Source organism: Chrysochloris asiatica, unplaced genomic scaffold (assembly GCF_000296735.1).
Source record: "Chrysochloris asiatica unplaced genomic scaffold, ChrAsi1.0 scaffold00066, whole genome shotgun sequence".
Lineage (NCBI taxonomy): Eukaryota > Metazoa > Chordata > Mammalia > Afrosoricida > Chrysochloridae > Chrysochloris > Chrysochloris asiatica.
Window position 1 is genome coordinate 9,807,115 of NW_006408584.1, and position 19,145 is coordinate 9,826,259.

The 19,145-nt window shown below is 36.8% G+C and overlaps 1 protein-coding gene across 1 annotated transcript in view; it reads left to right on the plus strand.

The window, feature by feature from the left end:
* LOC102829195 (serine/threonine-protein kinase Nek1-like) overlaps positions 1 to 19,145 on the plus strand; it is a 277,499-nt gene that overhangs the window by 98,995 nt on the left and 159,359 nt on the right. Inside the window, 2 exon segments of the mRNA XM_006864548.1 lie at positions 8,591 to 8,754; positions 8,836 to 8,967. Of these exon segments, the coding sequence (XP_006864610.1) occupies positions 8,591 to 8,754; positions 8,836 to 8,967 (296 nt within the window).

Here is a 19,145-nt window from a genome sequence, read left to right on the forward strand (position 1 = left end):
GGAAAAGATGGTGGAAAAGCTCCGTATCATCAGCCAAAACAAGACCAGGGAAGAATGTGGAACAAACCATCAATTGTTCATATGCAAATTCAGGTTGAAGCTGAAGAAAATTAAAACAAGTCCATAAGAGCCAAAATATGAACTTGAACATATCCCATCTGAATTTAGAGATCATCTCAAGAATGGATTTGATACATTAGCTATGAGTGGTCATAGAACAGAAGAGTTGTGAGATGACATCAAGAACATTATACAAGAATAAAGCAAAAGATCATTAAGAAATAAGGAAAAGAGCAAAATAGATGCCAGAGGATTCTCTGAAATTCCTTGCCAGTGAAGAGATGCTAAAGCAAATGGAAGAAATGAGGTAAAAGAGCTGAACAGAAAATCTCAAAGGGCAGCTCAAGAAGATAAAATCTACTATTATAATGAAATGTGTAAAGACCAGGAATTCTAAAACCAAAAGAACACACTCAGCATTTCTCAAGTTGAAAGAACTGAGCAAATAATTTAAGCCTCAACTTGCAATATTGAAGGATTTTTTGGGCAAAATACTGAATGATGCAGAAAGCATCAAAACAAAATGGAAGGAATATACAGAGTCTCTCTAACAAAAAGAAATGGTGTTGAACCATTTCAAGAGGTAGCATATGATCAAGAGTCAATGGTACTAAAGGAAGAAGTTAAAAATGCTTTGAAGGCATTGGCAAAGAACAAGGATCTGAGAATTGTTACAATACAGATTGATACCTGTCAACAAACTGATGCAGCATGGGAGGCACTCACTCATCTATGCCAAGAAATTCGGAAGACAGATACCTGGCTAACTGATTGGAAGAGATCCATATTCGTACCCATTCTAAAGAGTGGTTATCCAACAGAATGCAGAACTCATCAGACAATATCATGAATATTACATGGAAGTAAAATTTTGCCAAAGGTAATTCAAAAACAGCTGCAGCAATATATCATGAATATTAATTACATGGAAGCAAAATTTTGCCAAAGGTAATTCAAAAACAGCTGCAACAGTACATTGATAGGGAACTGTCAGAGGTTCAAGCCAGGTTCAGATGAGGACATGGAATGAGGGCTATCATTGCTGACTGATGTATCTTGACTGAAAGCAGAGAATACCAAAAAGATGTTTACCTGTGCTGTATTGACCGTGCAAAGGTTTTTGACTATGTGGATCATGATAAGTTATGAATAATATTGTGAAAGGTGGGTATTCCAGAATACGTAATTGTGCTCCTGAGGAACCTGTTCTTAGTCCAGGAGGCTGTCATTCTGATAGAACAAGGGAACACTGAATGGTTTAAAAACAGGCAAGTTGTGTGCCAAGGTTAACCATAGTTATTCAATTTGTATGCTGAGTAAATAATCTAAGAAATTGGATTTTATGAAGAACAACATGTTATCAGGAGTGAAGGAAAACTCATTAACATCCTTCGATATGCAGATGATACAAACTTCATTGCTGAAAATGAAGAGAACTTAAAATACTTATGAAGATCAAAGGCCACAGCCTTCAGGGGTTATACCTCCATGTAAAGAAAAGAAAAATCCTCACAACTAGACCAATAAATAATGTCATGATAAGTGGAGAAACAATTGAAGTTGCCAAAGACTTCATTTTGCTCAAATCAACCTCAGCATTCTTGGAAGCAGCTGTCAAGAAATAAAATAATTTATTGCATTGGGCAAATCTGCTGCACAACACCTCTTTCAAGTGTTCAAGAGCAAAGATAATAAGTTGGAGGACTAGGTGCACCTGATCCAAGACATGCTGTTTTCAGTAGCTTAGCATAGTGGCTACGAATCGGGCTGTGAACCTTAAGGTCAGCAGTTCGAAAATACCAGCTGGAAGGTTCCGCGGGAAAAAGATGAGGCTTTCTGTTCCCGTAAAGACTTACAGCCTTGGAAACCCTGTACACGGTCGCTATGAGTCAGAACTGACTCCACAGCACATAACAACAACAACAACAAAGAGAATTTTCCCTACATTTTATCAGGTTGAACAGTGAAAACTTAGTGGTCAAGCACTTTCTATAAAACCTGTGGTAAGTGTTGAAACTTGAATATTTCATCTTGTTTCATTGCTTATGTTTTCTTTTATGCAATATTAATTTCATCTTTCTTCTCTAATACCTAAAGTATTAATCCTAAAAGTTTGGTTTTACCAATGTTCTTGATAACTAATACAGAATGGTTTTCAATATTGTTAGATACAATGTGCTCATATATTTTGTATATTAATTTCTGTAATTTTAAATAACATTGTGTTTAGGTGAATGTTCATATAGCAAGCTAGTTTTCCATTTAGTGGTTCATACACAAATTGTTCCTAGATTCTTACATCGTACATTCCATGTTCCGATTATTAATGTATGTTTACAACTGTTTCTCTTCATTTTGAATTGTGCCCCATCAGCAAATGAAGGTCCCGCAGGCTTTGCTCCCATGGGCTTTATTCCATTTGCATCATCACGATCCAAATCTACTTTTAGGAGGCAGCTCTTCCCAATCACATTTTGAGTACCTTCCAACCTGAGGGACTCAATTTCCAGCACTATATTTGAAAATGTTTCTCTGCTATTCGTAAAACTTTCAGTGACTAAATATTCGGAAGTAGTTTATTACTCCTTCTTCCTAGTCTGTCTTCATATGGAAGCTCATCTGAAACCTGTCCACCATGGATGACCCTGCTGGTATTTAAAATACCCGTGGCATAGCCTCCAGAATCACAGCAACTCACAAGTCCCCACAGTACAACAAACTGATAGATGAGACTCATGGAAGCAGCAGTTAAGAATTCAAACGACATATTGCATTAGCCAAATCTGGTGCACAAGACCTTTTTAAAGTGTTGAAGAGCAAAGAAGTCAGCTTGAGAACTAAGGTGCGCCTGACCCAAGCCATGATATTTTCAATAACCTCATATGCATGCGAAAGCTGGACAGTGAATAAGCAACACCGTAGAAGAATTGATGCTTTTGAGTTATGGTGTTGGAGGAGAATATTGAAAGTGCCATGGGCTGCCAAAAGAACCAACAGATCTGTGTTGGAAGAAGTGCAGCCAGAGTGCTCAAGTGCAGCCAGAGTGCTCAAGTGCAGCCAGAGTGCTCCTTTGAGGCCAAGATGGCCAAATTTCGTCTCTCATACTTTGGACATATTGTGAGGAGGGACCAGTGACTGGAGAAGGATAGCATGTTTGGTAAGGTGAAGGGTCAGAGAAAAAGAGGAAGACCCCCAGCAAGATGGATTAGCAAAGTGGCAGCATCCTTAGGCTCAAGTGTGGCAACAATTTTGAGGTTGGCCCAGGACCGGGTAGTATTTCGTTCTGTTGTACATAGGGTCGCTATAATCCGTACTGACTTGATGGCACTTAACAACAGCAACAACAATACAAATGTTACATGACATTGGTTGTAATCCCTGCAGTATGCTAGCACTCTGTGTTTCCTCCCTAGGTTCTCCATTTCCATTCATTAAATTTTATCGTACTCTTTCTGTTTTTCATCTTTGGTTTTCGTCAGATGTTGTCTGTCCTTTTTGGTCTATTATAGTTGTTTGTTCGTTGGAAGACCTTCTTGATGCGTGTTACTGTTTTTTGTTTTTATGTTGTTAAGTGCTATCAAGTCAGTTCTGACTCATGGAGACCTTGTATAGGATTTCAAAGGAGTGGCTGGTGAGTTTGAACTGCTGACCTAGTGTTTCAAACTGACCTTGCAGTCTAGTGCTTTATCCCACAGTGCTACACCAGGATTGTTTTACAGTTCCTTCTATTATTTTGCTGAAAGGTAGCCTTAGGGAGTATCTTCATTTTCAAGTTAGAAGATTGTCTCAGGGCAATAGTCTGAAGCATTCCTTTAGTATCTTTTAGACTAGTAAATAAACTTCTCTAATTCCTTTGTCAAGGATTAACGAAACAATTTTGTTTTGCATGATTTGTTTTTGTATTTTCATGAAAGAAAATAATATTTGTTTCTATACTTACTCCCTATGGACTTTTGAATTATAAACTTGTTAGTACATTTGATGTCAGTATAAAGTCAGTCAAATTTAGGAAATCTCCAAAGTTTAGATAAAACAAGGACTAAGCATCATAGTACAAATATTTCAAAATCAATAGCATTGCTATATTTCTTTAAGCAGTATATATTATTTTCTGCTTTATAAGTAACCAACTAATTTGCTTTATTTCTTTATTGGTATTTCTGTTATAAGCATGTATTTTCATGAAAATTAGTTGTCTTTCTCATGTATAGTTTGATCATATGGTGATCATTATGCTATGTAAGACATGTATCTGTTGTTTGAAATTTTTTTTGATACTATTCAGTCAAAAAAAAAAAAGTCATAACCTGTTTGTACATACAACAGAGGTCAGTCTCAAAAACATAGTGACTGAAAGAAGTTGTATACAATAATATACATTTTACAGTAGATGAAATTATAGGAAAGGCTAATCTATAGTGACCAAAATCCAATCAGTGGTTGCTGGGGTGACAGACATTGATGATGAAGAGACCTGAATAAACTTTTTGGGGTGATGGAATTCCTTTTGATTGTGATATATATTTATTAAAACTGAAAACCTATGTTTATAATTGATTAATATAATTTCATGTACATTATGTCTCATGGTTCTTAAAAGATCATATTGCTTCAGTATTCTAATATAGCATTTTCAGTATTAGTTTAAATATAAGCATCTTCAGAAATGGTTACATATTTTTGATAATAAGAAACGCTAGAACACAGAAATTCAAATTAAAATGATGATATTGTTGTTAAGTGCCATCAAGTCAGTTCGACTCATAGAAATCCTGTATAAGATTTCTGAGGAGCGATTCTTGGGTTTGAACCACCGACCTTGTGGTTGAAATCAAATCTCATGTTCTAGTGCTTATCCTTCAATGTCATGTCAGGACTCCAAGGTGATGTTGTTGTTAAGTACCCATCAAGTCGGTTCCGACTCATAGTGACCCTGTGTAGGGTTTCCAAGGAGCAGCTAGTGGGTTTGAGCTGCTGATCTTGTGGTTCACAGTCCAGTGCTGATCCAATAGCACCACATCAGGAGGCCAAGATGATATTAGCACCAGATTACACTCAAAGAGTAGCCTGTGTCATGGGAGATTTTAATAGGTTTTACCAGAATTTTAATTTTGGTCTTAACTTGAGATGCACATTTTGAGGATATATATGGGGATCTCCTTGGAGCATCCTGCCTAATTACTCATCAGCCCTATTTTTAGCAGTTTTTTTCTCTTGTTACATGAACATCTATTCAGTTGTCTAAACTTATCTTACGGTTTTGTTAAATCATGACTTTTTAATAAAATTATACACAGCTTACTATGTCATGGTGTAAAATGTTACCTTACTCAGTTACATTCACGTTTCTTTTATTGAACTTTCATAATTTTCTTTGTATCTTTTCTTAGCCAGGTCTCTTCCATAAGGTGTTAGCACTTGGAAATGTTTCCTTTTTTTTTTCTCCCTTTTTATTCTCAGTATTCTAACATCTGCTCTCACTATTTTACCCAAAAACCGTGATTTTAAAAGAATACTAAACTGTGGATTGCTAACTGCAACAGCATACTTTAGGAGTCCTGGTTTGGCACTGTAGGATAACCACTGGACTGCTAACTACAAAGTCAGTGTTTCAAATCCACCAGCTCCTCCTTGGGAATCCCATGCAGAATTGCTATGAGTCGGAAACAGCTCGACAGTACTTAACTGCAACACACAATTTTAGGCATATATCAGCTTGTCTTACATTCAGTGCCATCTGACCTCTCTGCATTTGAGCTTATTGATTTCCTCTTTTTAATCATATTCATAACCTCTGGGGCATTTTATACATTTGTTCACTTTTTATTCTTTTTTTGGTGACTTTATTTTCTAACTATTACTTTTCCAGGTGATTGAATTCTTATAACTCTGAGGTTGGGTCCTTATATCTTTATCTTTATTCACAACATTTTGAAGCTTTTACATTTTAATGATTGCCTTTATTTCTAGGCTTCTTGGCTTTGAGATCAGTGCACAGCAGTCAAATTAGTCCCTCTATCTTCATCTCTTGTTTATTCCTGTTTATTATGCTTAATCTTAATTTTTTTACCTTTTTAAATGCTGTTTTGTTATACTATGGTAAGAAAGTGTATAAATGCCTTCTTTTCCTTATTTTTATTTTATTTTAAAGTTTTTATTGTGAATTGAATGAAAGTTTTTATTTTAAAGTTTTTATTGTGAATTGAGTGAAAGTTTACAGGGCAGATCATCAGTTTTACATTCAACAAATCATATACTTTGTTTTGTTAAAATAACAATCCCCTCCATGTAGCATCATTTAACAGTATTTCTCTGTATTCATTTTAGTGCTTTTTTGTTTTAAAAAACACTCAGGCATATATAATAAAATTTATACCACCAAAGGGCACATTCTGCAAGTCTGCCTCCTGGCCACCAGCTCTCATTCCCTCTCTTCCCATGAATCTAGAGTCCTCAGCTGCTCCCTCTCTCCATGTCCCCATCTCTGACTCCATCTCTGGTGTTGCTGCTTTTCTGGATAAGGTCCCTCATTCCACTAGTGCTCTTCTCCCTTGATGGTCCTAGGGTCCTCTGTTTCTGGACTGTGAGATTAATTACTTCCCTGTTTATGTTACAAAACTTCTACCTTTACAATTGTGATGGTCACAATTAGTCATTATAACAATGACTCACTATTGAATCATAAGAATCTTATCCCCATCTCTTTTCACCAGACCCATGTAGACAAGATGAAAACTATTCAGTGGGTACTCTACCTTCCCTCACGCAATCTTAAACTAAACTACCTCTTGAAAACTTGTACATCTGTCACTTTGTAGCTTTATCACCTCCTCATTTCAAATAGCCAATGTCTAAGTTGCCCATCCCTATCTACCCTGTGTACAGAGGGGATAGCATTGATACTTGATGTGAAGACTCTTTCCCTCTCTGTTGGTATTTAGAGCTAACACCTCCATGAGTCTGGTGAGGCACTATGGGCTAATTCGTCAGACTGCAAAGTCATTTGAACTGCAAGGACAGAGGTTCAAGCTCACCAGCTGCTCCTTGGAAACCATTATAGGGTCTGTATAGGTTGGAATCGATGCGACAACATTTAACAACACAAACAACAACCTCTCTGAGTCTAGGCCAAGGTCATCAAATTGTAGCAATTTACCCTCATTTCCTTTATCAAAAATTGTGGTTATTTATTTTTTATCTTTCTCTAGTCGAGTTCTGATTATCGAGCCATTGAGGCTAGATCAAATGGGTACTATATGCAAGTTTGGGTGTTCTAGTGCATCTTCCCTCACTTTATATCAGCTGGATGCTTCAATTTCAGCTCTAGCCCCCTGTTGCTATGTCCTTGTCTATGGCTCAGGTGTCCCCAGGTCTCACCACACTTTGGACCAGCAAGCCCTTCCTCTTCTCGCTCTCATCTCCAAGTCAACGGGAGTCTGTGGAACATGGTTGAACTCAGCCCATTTCTTCATTTCTCCCTTTCCCCATCTTCTACTCACCAGTAGACTGATGTGATCACCAGCAAGCAAACATGCCTGCTCATGTGTTCCCTTTAAGTTTCAGTCTTAGAGAGGGGCTTGTCCTGAAGGGACTTGATTGCGTGCCTTGATGGCTTCCCGGGGAACAACTTGCTTATTCTTGTATTAGCCAATCATACTGCCATTTTTCTTTTGGGTTTTCCTGCTGATCTTTATTTGAAGCCTCTGTTTATTTTATGAACTCAGACACTTAGCCTTTGTAGCAACTAACTATGTTGGATATTGTTTTGGTGTCATTGAGTCATTTCCAACTCATAGTGACATTAATAGGGTTTCCAAGGAGTGATTGACTGGTAGGTTTGAACTGTCGACACTGCAGTTAGATATCCAGTGCTTATCCTACTGCACCACCAGGACTCTGTAGCTAGCTAACTCACCTTTTATTGCCAACCTTAAATCCATTGCCGTTGAGTTGATTCCGACTCATAGCAACTTTTTACACAGTTTCTAAAGCTCTAAGTCTTTACAGGAGCAGGAAGCTTCATTATTCTTACTCACAGCAACTGATGGGTTTTAACTGCCAACCTTACATTCAGCAGTCCAATGTTTATCCTATAGCATCACAGAGATCCTTTATTCAGTAACTTAACATTTCTATTTTCTAACTAAAGCAGGTGCTGCTGCTTTAGTTAGAAACCATACATGCTGAACCTGAACAAAATATAACCATATGAAATGTATTTTAAAAGGTTGTTTCAAAGTTGGTAGTTAAAGACTATACTTTTTTATAATTAAATGAATTTAATGTCATTTTACAGTTTATGCTTGTCATATTAAATTGTTTTATTGTTAGTAACAAAGTTACTACCTATTGATTGTTAGTAGTTATAATATAACAGGAAAACATTATACTTTGAGTTGTGTATTACTGTGTTCATACCAGATCATTGCTTTTTGAAGGTCAAGTGTTGAAATTTACTTTTTTCTTTTAAGGATAAAGGCTTTTTAGAACTATAAGATAAACATATGAAAGCTCTTTGTTTAATTTCTAGGCTCCATTTTTTGTCTGGGGAGGGGCAGTGGCTCCATCATCTTTTTCTCCTCGAGGACATTATGAGCATTACCACGCTATTTTTGATCAAATGCAGCAGCAAAGAGCAGAAGACAATGAATCTAAGTGGAAAGGGGAAATACATGGCCGAGGACTTCAAGAAAGGTATGGCTTAGGTTCTGCAGAAGTTGCTTATGCTTTGCTTCAGCAAAAATAATGAAAGTCACTGTGCATATTTATCTACAGAGGAATTTCACCTGGAGTAATTCCAGGATTTCCTAACGGGGCTGCAGGTCATCACCATTTCCCTGATGTTGATGCTATTAGAAAAACTTTGCAAAGATTGAAGGCCATGTCTAAACAAGCCAATGCAAACAGGTTGGAGTGTGATTCAGATCCGTGAATTCATCCTTATGTGTGATTTTTGTCATATGTATACCTTAATACCTTCACTTTCTAAATGTTTTCTCCATTAATTACATACGATGTTTTTTGACTTCTGAATACAATAATTTTTCTTAGGTGCAAATTTGGCACTTTGATTGCATTGTGGCCTTCATGTGGTTCTTCAATTCAGTTCACTTTTTCTGACATATTTATGTGTTAGAGGCTAAATATATTACTTCTGTACATATTATATATAGCAGCACATAACTGGCAGCTAACATATGGTTGTAATAATTTCATCTACTTGCTTTAAATAAATCAGAATATAAGTTTAAATGAAGTCATACTTTATACAAAACTCCAAACTTGTTTTTTTGTGTGTGTCCTTTATCACTTAGAACTCATTTTTCTTTTGTTGTGTGAATATATTTTCTTTTCTTAATTCATCTTTAATTTAGATTTCTGTGATCCTATTAATCAGATTTTCCGTTTTCTACATTAATTAGTTGAATAATGATAATTGTTAGTATTAGTGGCTGACATTTGCATAGTTCCTTTTCAAGTATGCATATATGTTTTCTAATGCATTCTAATATTTGCTCTATAAAACATATTGGTGAGTTAAGGGGAGTAGATTTCTGTTTTGTGGAGAATTTAGATACTTTGCCCTTTGAGTTTTATAAAAATCTATGATTCCTCTCAATTATAAAAGATGGTTAAAATGTAGTTGAGCAGAGGTATATAATTGGAGTTAGTATAAGTTGAAATTATGTGTAATTTTTAGACTGTTATCTGCAGTAGCCTGAAGTATTGAGCTAATTGTAGATTCTTTTCATTTTTGAGAAAGAAAGGCTGCAGATTTACGCATATACATGTTTTTGAATAAATGAGGAAGTTAATTTTTTATAAGGCTTTTATTATCCTCTGGTATTATTGACCTTTGTAGTATTTATTTTGGTTTTATTTTCATCATAATCTGGAGTCCTGGCATGGCTATAGGGTAAGCACTGGGCTGCTAACCGCAAGGTTAGTAGTTCATATTCCTTGGACATGCTATTCGGTGTCACTATGAGTTGAAACTGACTTGACAGCACTTAACAACAGCTCATAAAATGAATGTGTATATAGTTGGGAGGTATAGATAGATCACTTTGCAGGCAACCATTTGGCCTTTAGTCTTGTCCCTGAGAGCCTGGGGGCCTGATACTAAATCTTGTGGTGCAGTTTTGATCTTGTGATAAGGCAAATAAAGCTCTTGGAAGATAGAGGCTTGGAGAATCTCCTGGTTAGTGGTCATGCATGGGAGAAGGTAGTGCACATTTCTTTAGCACATGAAGCTCTGTTCTGCGACCCCTCCCAGAACTTACCCTGTTCATCTCATCATTTTTATCTTTTTTTGTTGTTGTTGTTATATTAAAGCTGTTTTTAAAGGTGTGGTGGTGGTGGTCGTTATGTGCCACAAAGTCAGTTCCAACTCATAGAGACCCTGTGTAGGGTTTCTGAGGCTTTAAATCTTTATGGGAGCAGAAAGCCTCATTTTTCTCCCACGGAATGCTTGTTGGTTTTGAACTGCTGACTTGTAATCACTATGCTACCAGAGCTCCGTCATTAAAGGAATGTTTTTGTTGCCAAGTGCTGTGGTGTCATTTCTGACTTATAGCAACCCTCTATAGGGTTTCCAAGGAGCGGCTGGTAAGCTTGAACCACCTACCTTGCGGTTCAAAAGCAACATTGCAGTCTAGCGCATTAACCCACAGCACCACACCAGGACTCCATTAAAGGTATAGTGTCTCCCTTTTTTTGTCATGAGAGGGATAGTAGGCCCAGTTTTTTTGGGTCCCTTTTTGATTTGCTTGTTTTTAATTGCTTTTTCTAGACCTAACCAATCAATCAGAGCATTCTGTGGTCTGAACTCAATTAAGTTGCACTGTATTGGTGTAGCTCTTAGAACTTGTTAATTTGTTGTCAGCTGTACTTATTTTCATTTTCTTTCATGGTGTGTAGTGTAAGGACAGAGGCACTAGGTTAGGCTGCAGATCTTTTCTAGTGGCACTGGAGATTCTAGGAACTGTGTTATACACTACTTCAGAACTTTTGTTTGATTAATGACAGACTAGAAGGGAAAACCTGGTGATGTATTTCCAGAAATTCAGCCAGTGAAAACCCTGTTGATCAGAATGGTTTGATCCCACTGTGCATGAGGTTGCCATGTGTCAGGGGCCAAGTCAATGGCGGCTAACAGCAGCAACTACAATAATTATAACAACAGATGTGTGAATATTTATTTGCATTTTATTACTTAAAATATTTCTATTGAACTGTTGTTCTTGCATTTGTTTAAACCTCAAGTCAATAAAACTCTCTTAAAAATTGTTAATTTCAGAGCAAAACTAATTTGACAGAAAAACTGCTAATTTGGTGATTATTCCTATCACCAGCATTAATTACTACTTAGTTTTTAATTATGACTCAAATATAATGTTGTTATTTAAAATTTTGTGATTAGACTATTTAAAATATTAACTATAAAAATCATAGTTAGCTTCGTTTTTGCTTTAAAATGATTTATTTTGTAACAAGCCACAGAATAGGGCTTGGTAAACTATAGGGACACTGGCCAAATCTTGCCTACTACCTTTTTTTGCTATGTGTCATTATTTAATAAGTTTAAAAATTTTTTTAAAGCTTAAAAACTTAAAAAATATTTTCTGACATGTAAAAATTGTGTAACATTCAAATTTCAGTGTGTATGCTCGTTATGGTTCAGTACTGACTTGGTGGCACCTAACAACAACAAAGTAATGTTTTACTGGAATTAAAGCCACATTCATTTATGTATGTATTGTCTACAACTGTTACAATGGCAGAGCAGATTGCAACTTGCAAAACCTAAAACATTTACTATCTGCCCTTTCAGGAAGAGTTTTGTGTTTCTCAGAAAGAGATGAAAATATTTAAGTCAAAAATTCTGTTGAGACTTTAGCAATACAGCTTAATATAATTCTAAAATTTCTGGTCTGACAGTCAAGTTGTCCAAAAATAATGAGGCTTATATTTCTACTATTTCAGTTTATGAATTGTTAAAATGAAATATTTAAATTATTTTATTCAGTATTAAGGGGAAAATGTGAGGCTTTCTACTCATGTAAAGATTTACTGCCTTAGAAACCCTATATTAGTTTACTTTGAGTAGAATGGACTTGACATCATGCAGTAGTGGCAGCATTCGATATTATATGTGGAATAAACTGCTTGAGAGTATCCAAATTCATAGACATGTGAATTAGACCTAACAGAAATTTTAGGATATAACTTTCCCTGCATGTTTTAATAAATTATTTCCTTATTTCCTAAGATAATAAGGATAAAAATATTTATACTAAGCCTACAGTTTATGAAAGGATTTATACATAACCACAAGTTAGGTTGGTCAGCATTATATCTGAATGTCGTATGAATGGTTCCTTTGTAACAAAATTGTTTAAACTTTTGAAGCCTAATTTTTTAGGTTGTTGTTGTTAGGTGCCATCGAGTCAGTACTGACTCATAGGGACCTTACGCACAACAGAACGAAACACCACCTGGTCCTGGGCCAACCTCACAATTGTTGCCACGCTTTGAGCCCATTGACGCTGCCACTTTGCCAGTCCGTCTCGCTGAGGGATTCCTCTTTTGCTCTGACCCTTGACCTTACCAAACATGATATCCTTCTCCAGCGACTGATCACTCCTGACAATATGTCCGAAGTATGAGAGACAAAGTTTGGCCTTCCTGGCCTCCAAGGAGCACTCTGGATGCACTTCTTCCAACACAGATCTGTTGGTTCTTTTGGCAGCCCATGGCACTTTCAATATTCTCCTCGAACACCATAACTCAAAAGCATCAATTCTTCTACGGTCTTCCATATTCACTGAGCATAGTGGACCTGGTCAAAAATGGCAAGTTTTACCACTCTGATTGCTATTCTACCTGGATGCTTCATTTCATTGCCACTCACTGCCTCATCTTCAGTCAGCCTGAATTTCAGGATCTTTCAATGGAAAAACGCAGTTTTGTTGAAAAGCACAGATGGTGATTGAATATGTACTTGAAACAGCTTGCGGTGTACAGGAAATATATTCACTCCCGGAAATGTCGCTACTTAATAATGTAACCTGGAGCTTTTATATACATACTCTTTCTTTAAAAATTATTATTAGATATAATGGGATGCCAATGGGTTCCAGTAAAATTCTCATGACAAAACAATATGATTGTTTAAAAATATATATATAACTGTGCAGCTTTATGTGATTTCTAGTTCTCGGTGAATAAACAAAACTATTGTCCTAAAAGGGAACAAGTATACTGTAGGCTAGAACTAAGGCTTTAACCCACTGTATAAAGTTGTTTTAAGCTACTTTTTCCCTTTAAGAACATGTTGCTTTAGTGACACTAAAAACTCCCCATTAAGAAATGTTTAAATTTTTTAAATCATGTAGGATTAATGCAGAAATGGTGCTGTAGGTTAATGCGCTGGACTGCAAAGTTTTTTGAACTATTAAGGTCAGTGGTTCAAACTAACCAGTTGCTTCTTAGAAACCCTATACTGGGTTGCTATGGGTCTGAACCAACTCCACGGCACTTAACGACAACAGTTACTCTATTAAAACAAGGGGCATTTAAGAGCCAGTATGACTTTTTATAATGAGGAATCAGTGGGAAGGCTGCTTAGATTTTAGGATAGAAATTTGCCAGGGATTTTGAAAGTGAAATGCCACTTAATTCGAAATCATTGACAGTATTTGAACCATCATGGGGAAAAAACTTTGTTTTTCATAGTGGACAAGCCAACTGAATCACCTTGTTTCTTCCCTGGGATTCTGATTAGTCAGGAAATCTAACCTAGCTGACTGCATAGGTCTGTAGTCTCTGAGTTTGGTTCAGTGCTACACTGTCACAGTCTTGATTTTCTTAATAATGCTTGAACACGAAACCCTGAGTTTCACTTTGCATTGGGTCACCCCAATTATGTATATTTCCTGAAAGAAAATATGTTTTTGTGCTCAAATATTTTTCTCTCTGAAAGCAGAAAAATGGCTCTGATAATCAAGGGAAGAGAAGGAGGGGAGGTATATGCTGGAGGAAATGTGTATAACAGGGTTCCCTCCTTTGGACAAGTCTGTACCACTCAGAGCCTCCACTACCCACCTAAGGTGTCAAATGAGAAATGCATTGAATGCCTGCTTAGCTTTGAACAGAAAACATTTACCGTTCTGGCTCTTGATCACTCTTTCAGACCAAGATGCAGTCTTTCTAACAGAACATGGGGACACTGCATTGTTTAAAATCAGAAAAGTTTTGTGCCAGGGTTGCATTCTTTCACCATACTTACTCAATCTGCATGCTGAGCAAATAGTCCAGGAAACTGGATTTTAAAAACTGTGTGGCATCAGGATTAGAGGAAGACTCATTAACAACCTGCAATATGCATGTGTTACAACCTTGCTTGCTAAAAGTGAAGAGGACTTTAAATACTTACAGATGCAGATTGAAGGACCACAGCATTAAGTATGGTTTGCACCTCAACGTAAAGAAAACAAAAATCCTCAACACCACTGGACCAATAAACAATATCATGATAAATGAAAAGAAAACTATTGAAATTGTTTTAAATTCACCATTAACACTCATGGAAGCAGTAGTCAAGAAATCAAATAACATATTGCATTAGGCAAATTTGCTGTATAAGATCTCTTTAAAGTGTTCATGAGCAAAGATGTCAGTTTGAAGACTTAGATGTCCCTGACTCAAGCCATTGTATTTTCAATACACTCATATGCATGTGAGAGTTGGACAATAAATAAAGAAGACTGTAGAAGGAAGAACTGATATATTTGAGTTATTGTGTTAGAGAAGATCTTAAAGGTACCATGGACTGTCAGAAGAACAAATAAATCTGTGTTGGAAAAAGTGCAGCCAAAATGCTCGTTAGAAGCCAGGATGGCGAGACTTTGTCTCTCATACTTTGGACATATCAGAAGGTACCTTCCCCTGGAAAAGAAAATTATACTTGGTAAAGTGGAGGATCAGTGAAAAAAAGGAAGACCCTCCAACAAGATGGATTGGCACAGTGGCAGCAGCATTGGGTGTAAGCGTAACAATAATTGTGTTGATGGCACAGGATGGGGCATTATTTTATTCTGTTATGTATAGATAGGGTCACTGTGAGGTGGAATTGATTTGATGGCATCTGTGAATGTGGGTTAATGTGCTGTACTGAAAGGTGTGTTTGAACCGCAAGGTCGGTGGTTCAAGCTCATTAGCTGCTCCTTGGAATCCCTATAAGGGTCACTGTGAGTCAGAACCAACTCAACAACAGCGACAAGTACAGCTGTATTCATCTAAAGTGTATTTATCCTTTATGATTTTTAAAAAATAATTGTTTTATGGCTTAGGTTAAAATTTGCTGAAGAAATTAGTTTCCCATTCAGCAATTTATAGATTGATTTGTGACGTTGATAAATGACCAAAATGTGTCTGCAGTCTTTGCATTTCTACCTTGGGTTCCAGGTTCTGTTTATATAGTTTTCCTGCCCTTTCTTACCTTTTTTCTTTTGGGCAAAGTTTTCTCCTTTTTCTCATATATTAAATTGTGTTAATGAGCATATTTATCTTATGGTTGTGTTCGCTTTATAAGCCTGTCATTTATGTGACTGAAAGGTTCTGGAATGACTTCAGATAGAAGGATGTCTGATGACCTCAGTCTTAGGGGTTCCACCATCTCTGTCATAGTTAAGTCTGGATTTTGTGTGTGTGTTTTATTAAACGAATTTCAATTTTGCTCTATGTTTTCTCCCACTCTGCCATAACCTTCCATTATGATCCAGTCAAAGCACCATCTATTCTTCTGATGTAAGGTTAGTAGAATCTGTGGTAAAGCATTCTCCAAGAAGTCTTTATTCCACTTCATTTTTACCTTTTACATATCTCTGCACCTGTTTTGTTAGGAGTCCTGGCATGGAGTTGTAGAATAAGCACTAGACCTTAAGGTCGGTTTGAATCGTAAGGTTTGTAGTTCAAACCCACCAGTCTTTTCTCAGAAGCCCTATACATGGGCGCTGTGATTCAGAACTGACTCAATGGCAGTTAACAACAATAACAAACCACTGTTTTTATCATACACTTTTTTCTCTGTTAAAAATACTTTATTAGGGCATATTTTATGTATCATATGTTTTAATCAATATTTATGAAATTCAGACATTTAATAAACTTTCCAAGTTGTGTATCTGTCATCATAAAATCAGTTTTCACCACTCAAATAAGATATCTCATTATCATTTTCTGTTATTTCCTGCCCTTTGTTGTTAAGTGCCGTCGAGTCAGTGCCGACTGACCCATAGCGACCCTGTACAGGGTTTCCGAGGCTGTAAATCTTTATGGGAGCAGAATGCCTCATCTTTCTCCCGCAGAGCAGCTGGTAGTTTCGAACTGCTGACCTTAACGTTCACAGCCCGATTCGTAACCACTACGCTACCAGAGCTCCTTATTTCCTGCCCTAGACAGCTACTAATCTACTTTCTTTCTGTATTTTTAACATTTCACTTAAATGAAATCTTGTCTGACCTATTTTTTTTAGGTTTATCCATATTGTAACATATATGTTTAGTTTGTTTCTTTTATTGCTGAATACTATTCTATTGTATCAGTATATATATATACTTTTGCCATGTGTATTTTCATAATTGTTAATTTAATAATCTCACTTTATGCTAGGTCAAGTAAGAATGGTTTTATCTATCTTTCTAACTTAAAAGATAGATATAATGTTGGCAGGAAATTGATACTTAATATTTGTTTAATAAAAGAAAAGTAAATGAAACAAAGATTGCAGAGTAGGATGTAATCTTCCTTCAATAAATGCAGGAGATATATTGCATCTTATTCATCTCATGGAGTTCTGGTGTGGTGCTACAGAATAAGCACTGGACTGCAAGGTGTGCCTGAGCCTCAAGGTTAGCTAGTCACCACCTGCTTCTCAGAAACCCAGTACAGGGTCTCTATGAGTCAGAATTGACTTGACGGCACTTAACAGAAACAACATTCATCTCATAATTATACTACAAAAACGGTGTGGAGGTTGGCATCTGACTTCCTCTGGCTTCACAAAGGAGTGGAAGAGAAGGTCATTTCCTAGTCCAAGGGCAGTTCCTATGAGGTAAAGATCAGAAATACTTCCACCCTACAGTCATCTTTATCCTATTCTGGCACCAACCATCCCTTCCACAGAATTCCCCTTCTCTGCTTTGTTCAGTATTCCATTGCATTGGCCACACAAAACTCACAGATAATACTCATGATTATGGGGTTTACTAGGGAAGTTAACTGAGTTGTTTCTGATACAGTATTTCTCTGGTCAGGTGTACCTCTTATCATTCATAACACAAGCATGCCTCTTTTCACCCACATGGCCCCTTAGTCTCTGCCCTGCTTGGCAATCTCCTTTCATAGTGTTGATAAATACCCAACAGATACATTCTGCAAGCAAACCTCCTACCCAGTAGTACTCAGGTATATTTGCTCCATGGGTTGTGAAGTCGGCCTTGTGCTCTTGGGACCACTACCTCTTCTGTCACTGCCTCTTTGCAGGGATTTCAGCATCCAAAAGACACACTCCACTCAGGGCTTGTAATTCTTGATGGCTTTGAAAGTGCTTCTGAGATAGCTCATTTTAACCCAGGAAAATGTCAAAACCAACCAACCCCTGCGTTAGTGTCCCATACAGTCTATTTGTATGACTGCACCCAATCATTTTGTAGTAGTTATGAAGACTATGGATACAAGAGCCATGTCAAATAAATTCACTATATCACATATACAGTACATGATATAATTGCTAGAACACAGCATGTGTGCAGCATAGAGGTATGAACAAATTTTTAATCCATTACCTCAGAAACCCTATACAGGGTTGCTGTAAGTTGGAATTGACTAAACAGCACTTAACAACAACAACAACAGCATTTCTCAGCTTACTCAAGCTATCATGACTTGAGCATGTGGAACTAACTTAGACTTCGTTGCCCATACATACCTAAGAGTCAAAACCATAGACCCTTCAACCAACTATGCTGCTGTTGCTGTATGTTGTCAAGTCAGTTCTGACTTACAGTGACCAAGTATAGGGTTTCCAAAGCTGTAAATCTTTACTGGAGCAGAAATCTTCATCTGTCTCCTGTGGAGTGGCTGGTAGATTCAAACTGCTGACCTTTCAGTTAGCAGGGCATCATGTAATTCACGACACTACCAGAGTTCCAAACTAACTGTAGAGATGATTGAGTACTAGGAGATATCAATCATAGAAAAATTTCAAATATTCCTCTTAAGTACCATATAAACTAAAAGACCACTGGCATTCACCCACCACTAGTCTGTCACTGTACCATACTATGGTGGTTTGCTTTTTATTGTGATGCTGGAAGCTATACCACTAGTATTTTAAATACCAGAACAGTCACTTATGGTGGACAGATTTCAGATGAGCTTCCAGACTCAGACAGACTCGGAAGAAGAGGTAGAATGCCTCTGAATATTTACTCACTGAAAACCTTATAATAGCAGTGGAATTTACAAGGTTTTTATAAGTCAGCACCAGAATATTAATAATGATACATGATGAAGTGAACCAGAATTTGTCAGCGATAGTGCTGGAAGATACGTTTCTCAGGTTGGAAGGCACTCAAAATATGACTGAGGAAGAGCTACCGCCTCAAAGTGAAGTTGACAGTGATGAGGCGACTGTAATAAAGCTTTCAGGACCTTCATTTGCTGACAGGACACACTTCAAAATGAGAAACAGCTATAAACATGTGTTAATATTCAGAACATGAAATGTACAAAGTATGAATCTAGGAAAATTACAGGTTGTCAAAAATGAAATGGAATGAATAAGCATCGATATCCATCCTGCAATGAACGAATATTGGTCATTTTAAATTTGCAACTGCATGATTTACCATGCTGAAGAGACAAATTAAAAAGGAACAGCATTACATTTATCATCAAAAAGAACATTTCACGATCTGTTTTGGAGTATAATGTTGTCTATGATGGGATAATATCCATAAGCCTATAAAGAAGACCAGTTAATACAACTATTACTTAAATTTACACATCAACCACTAAAA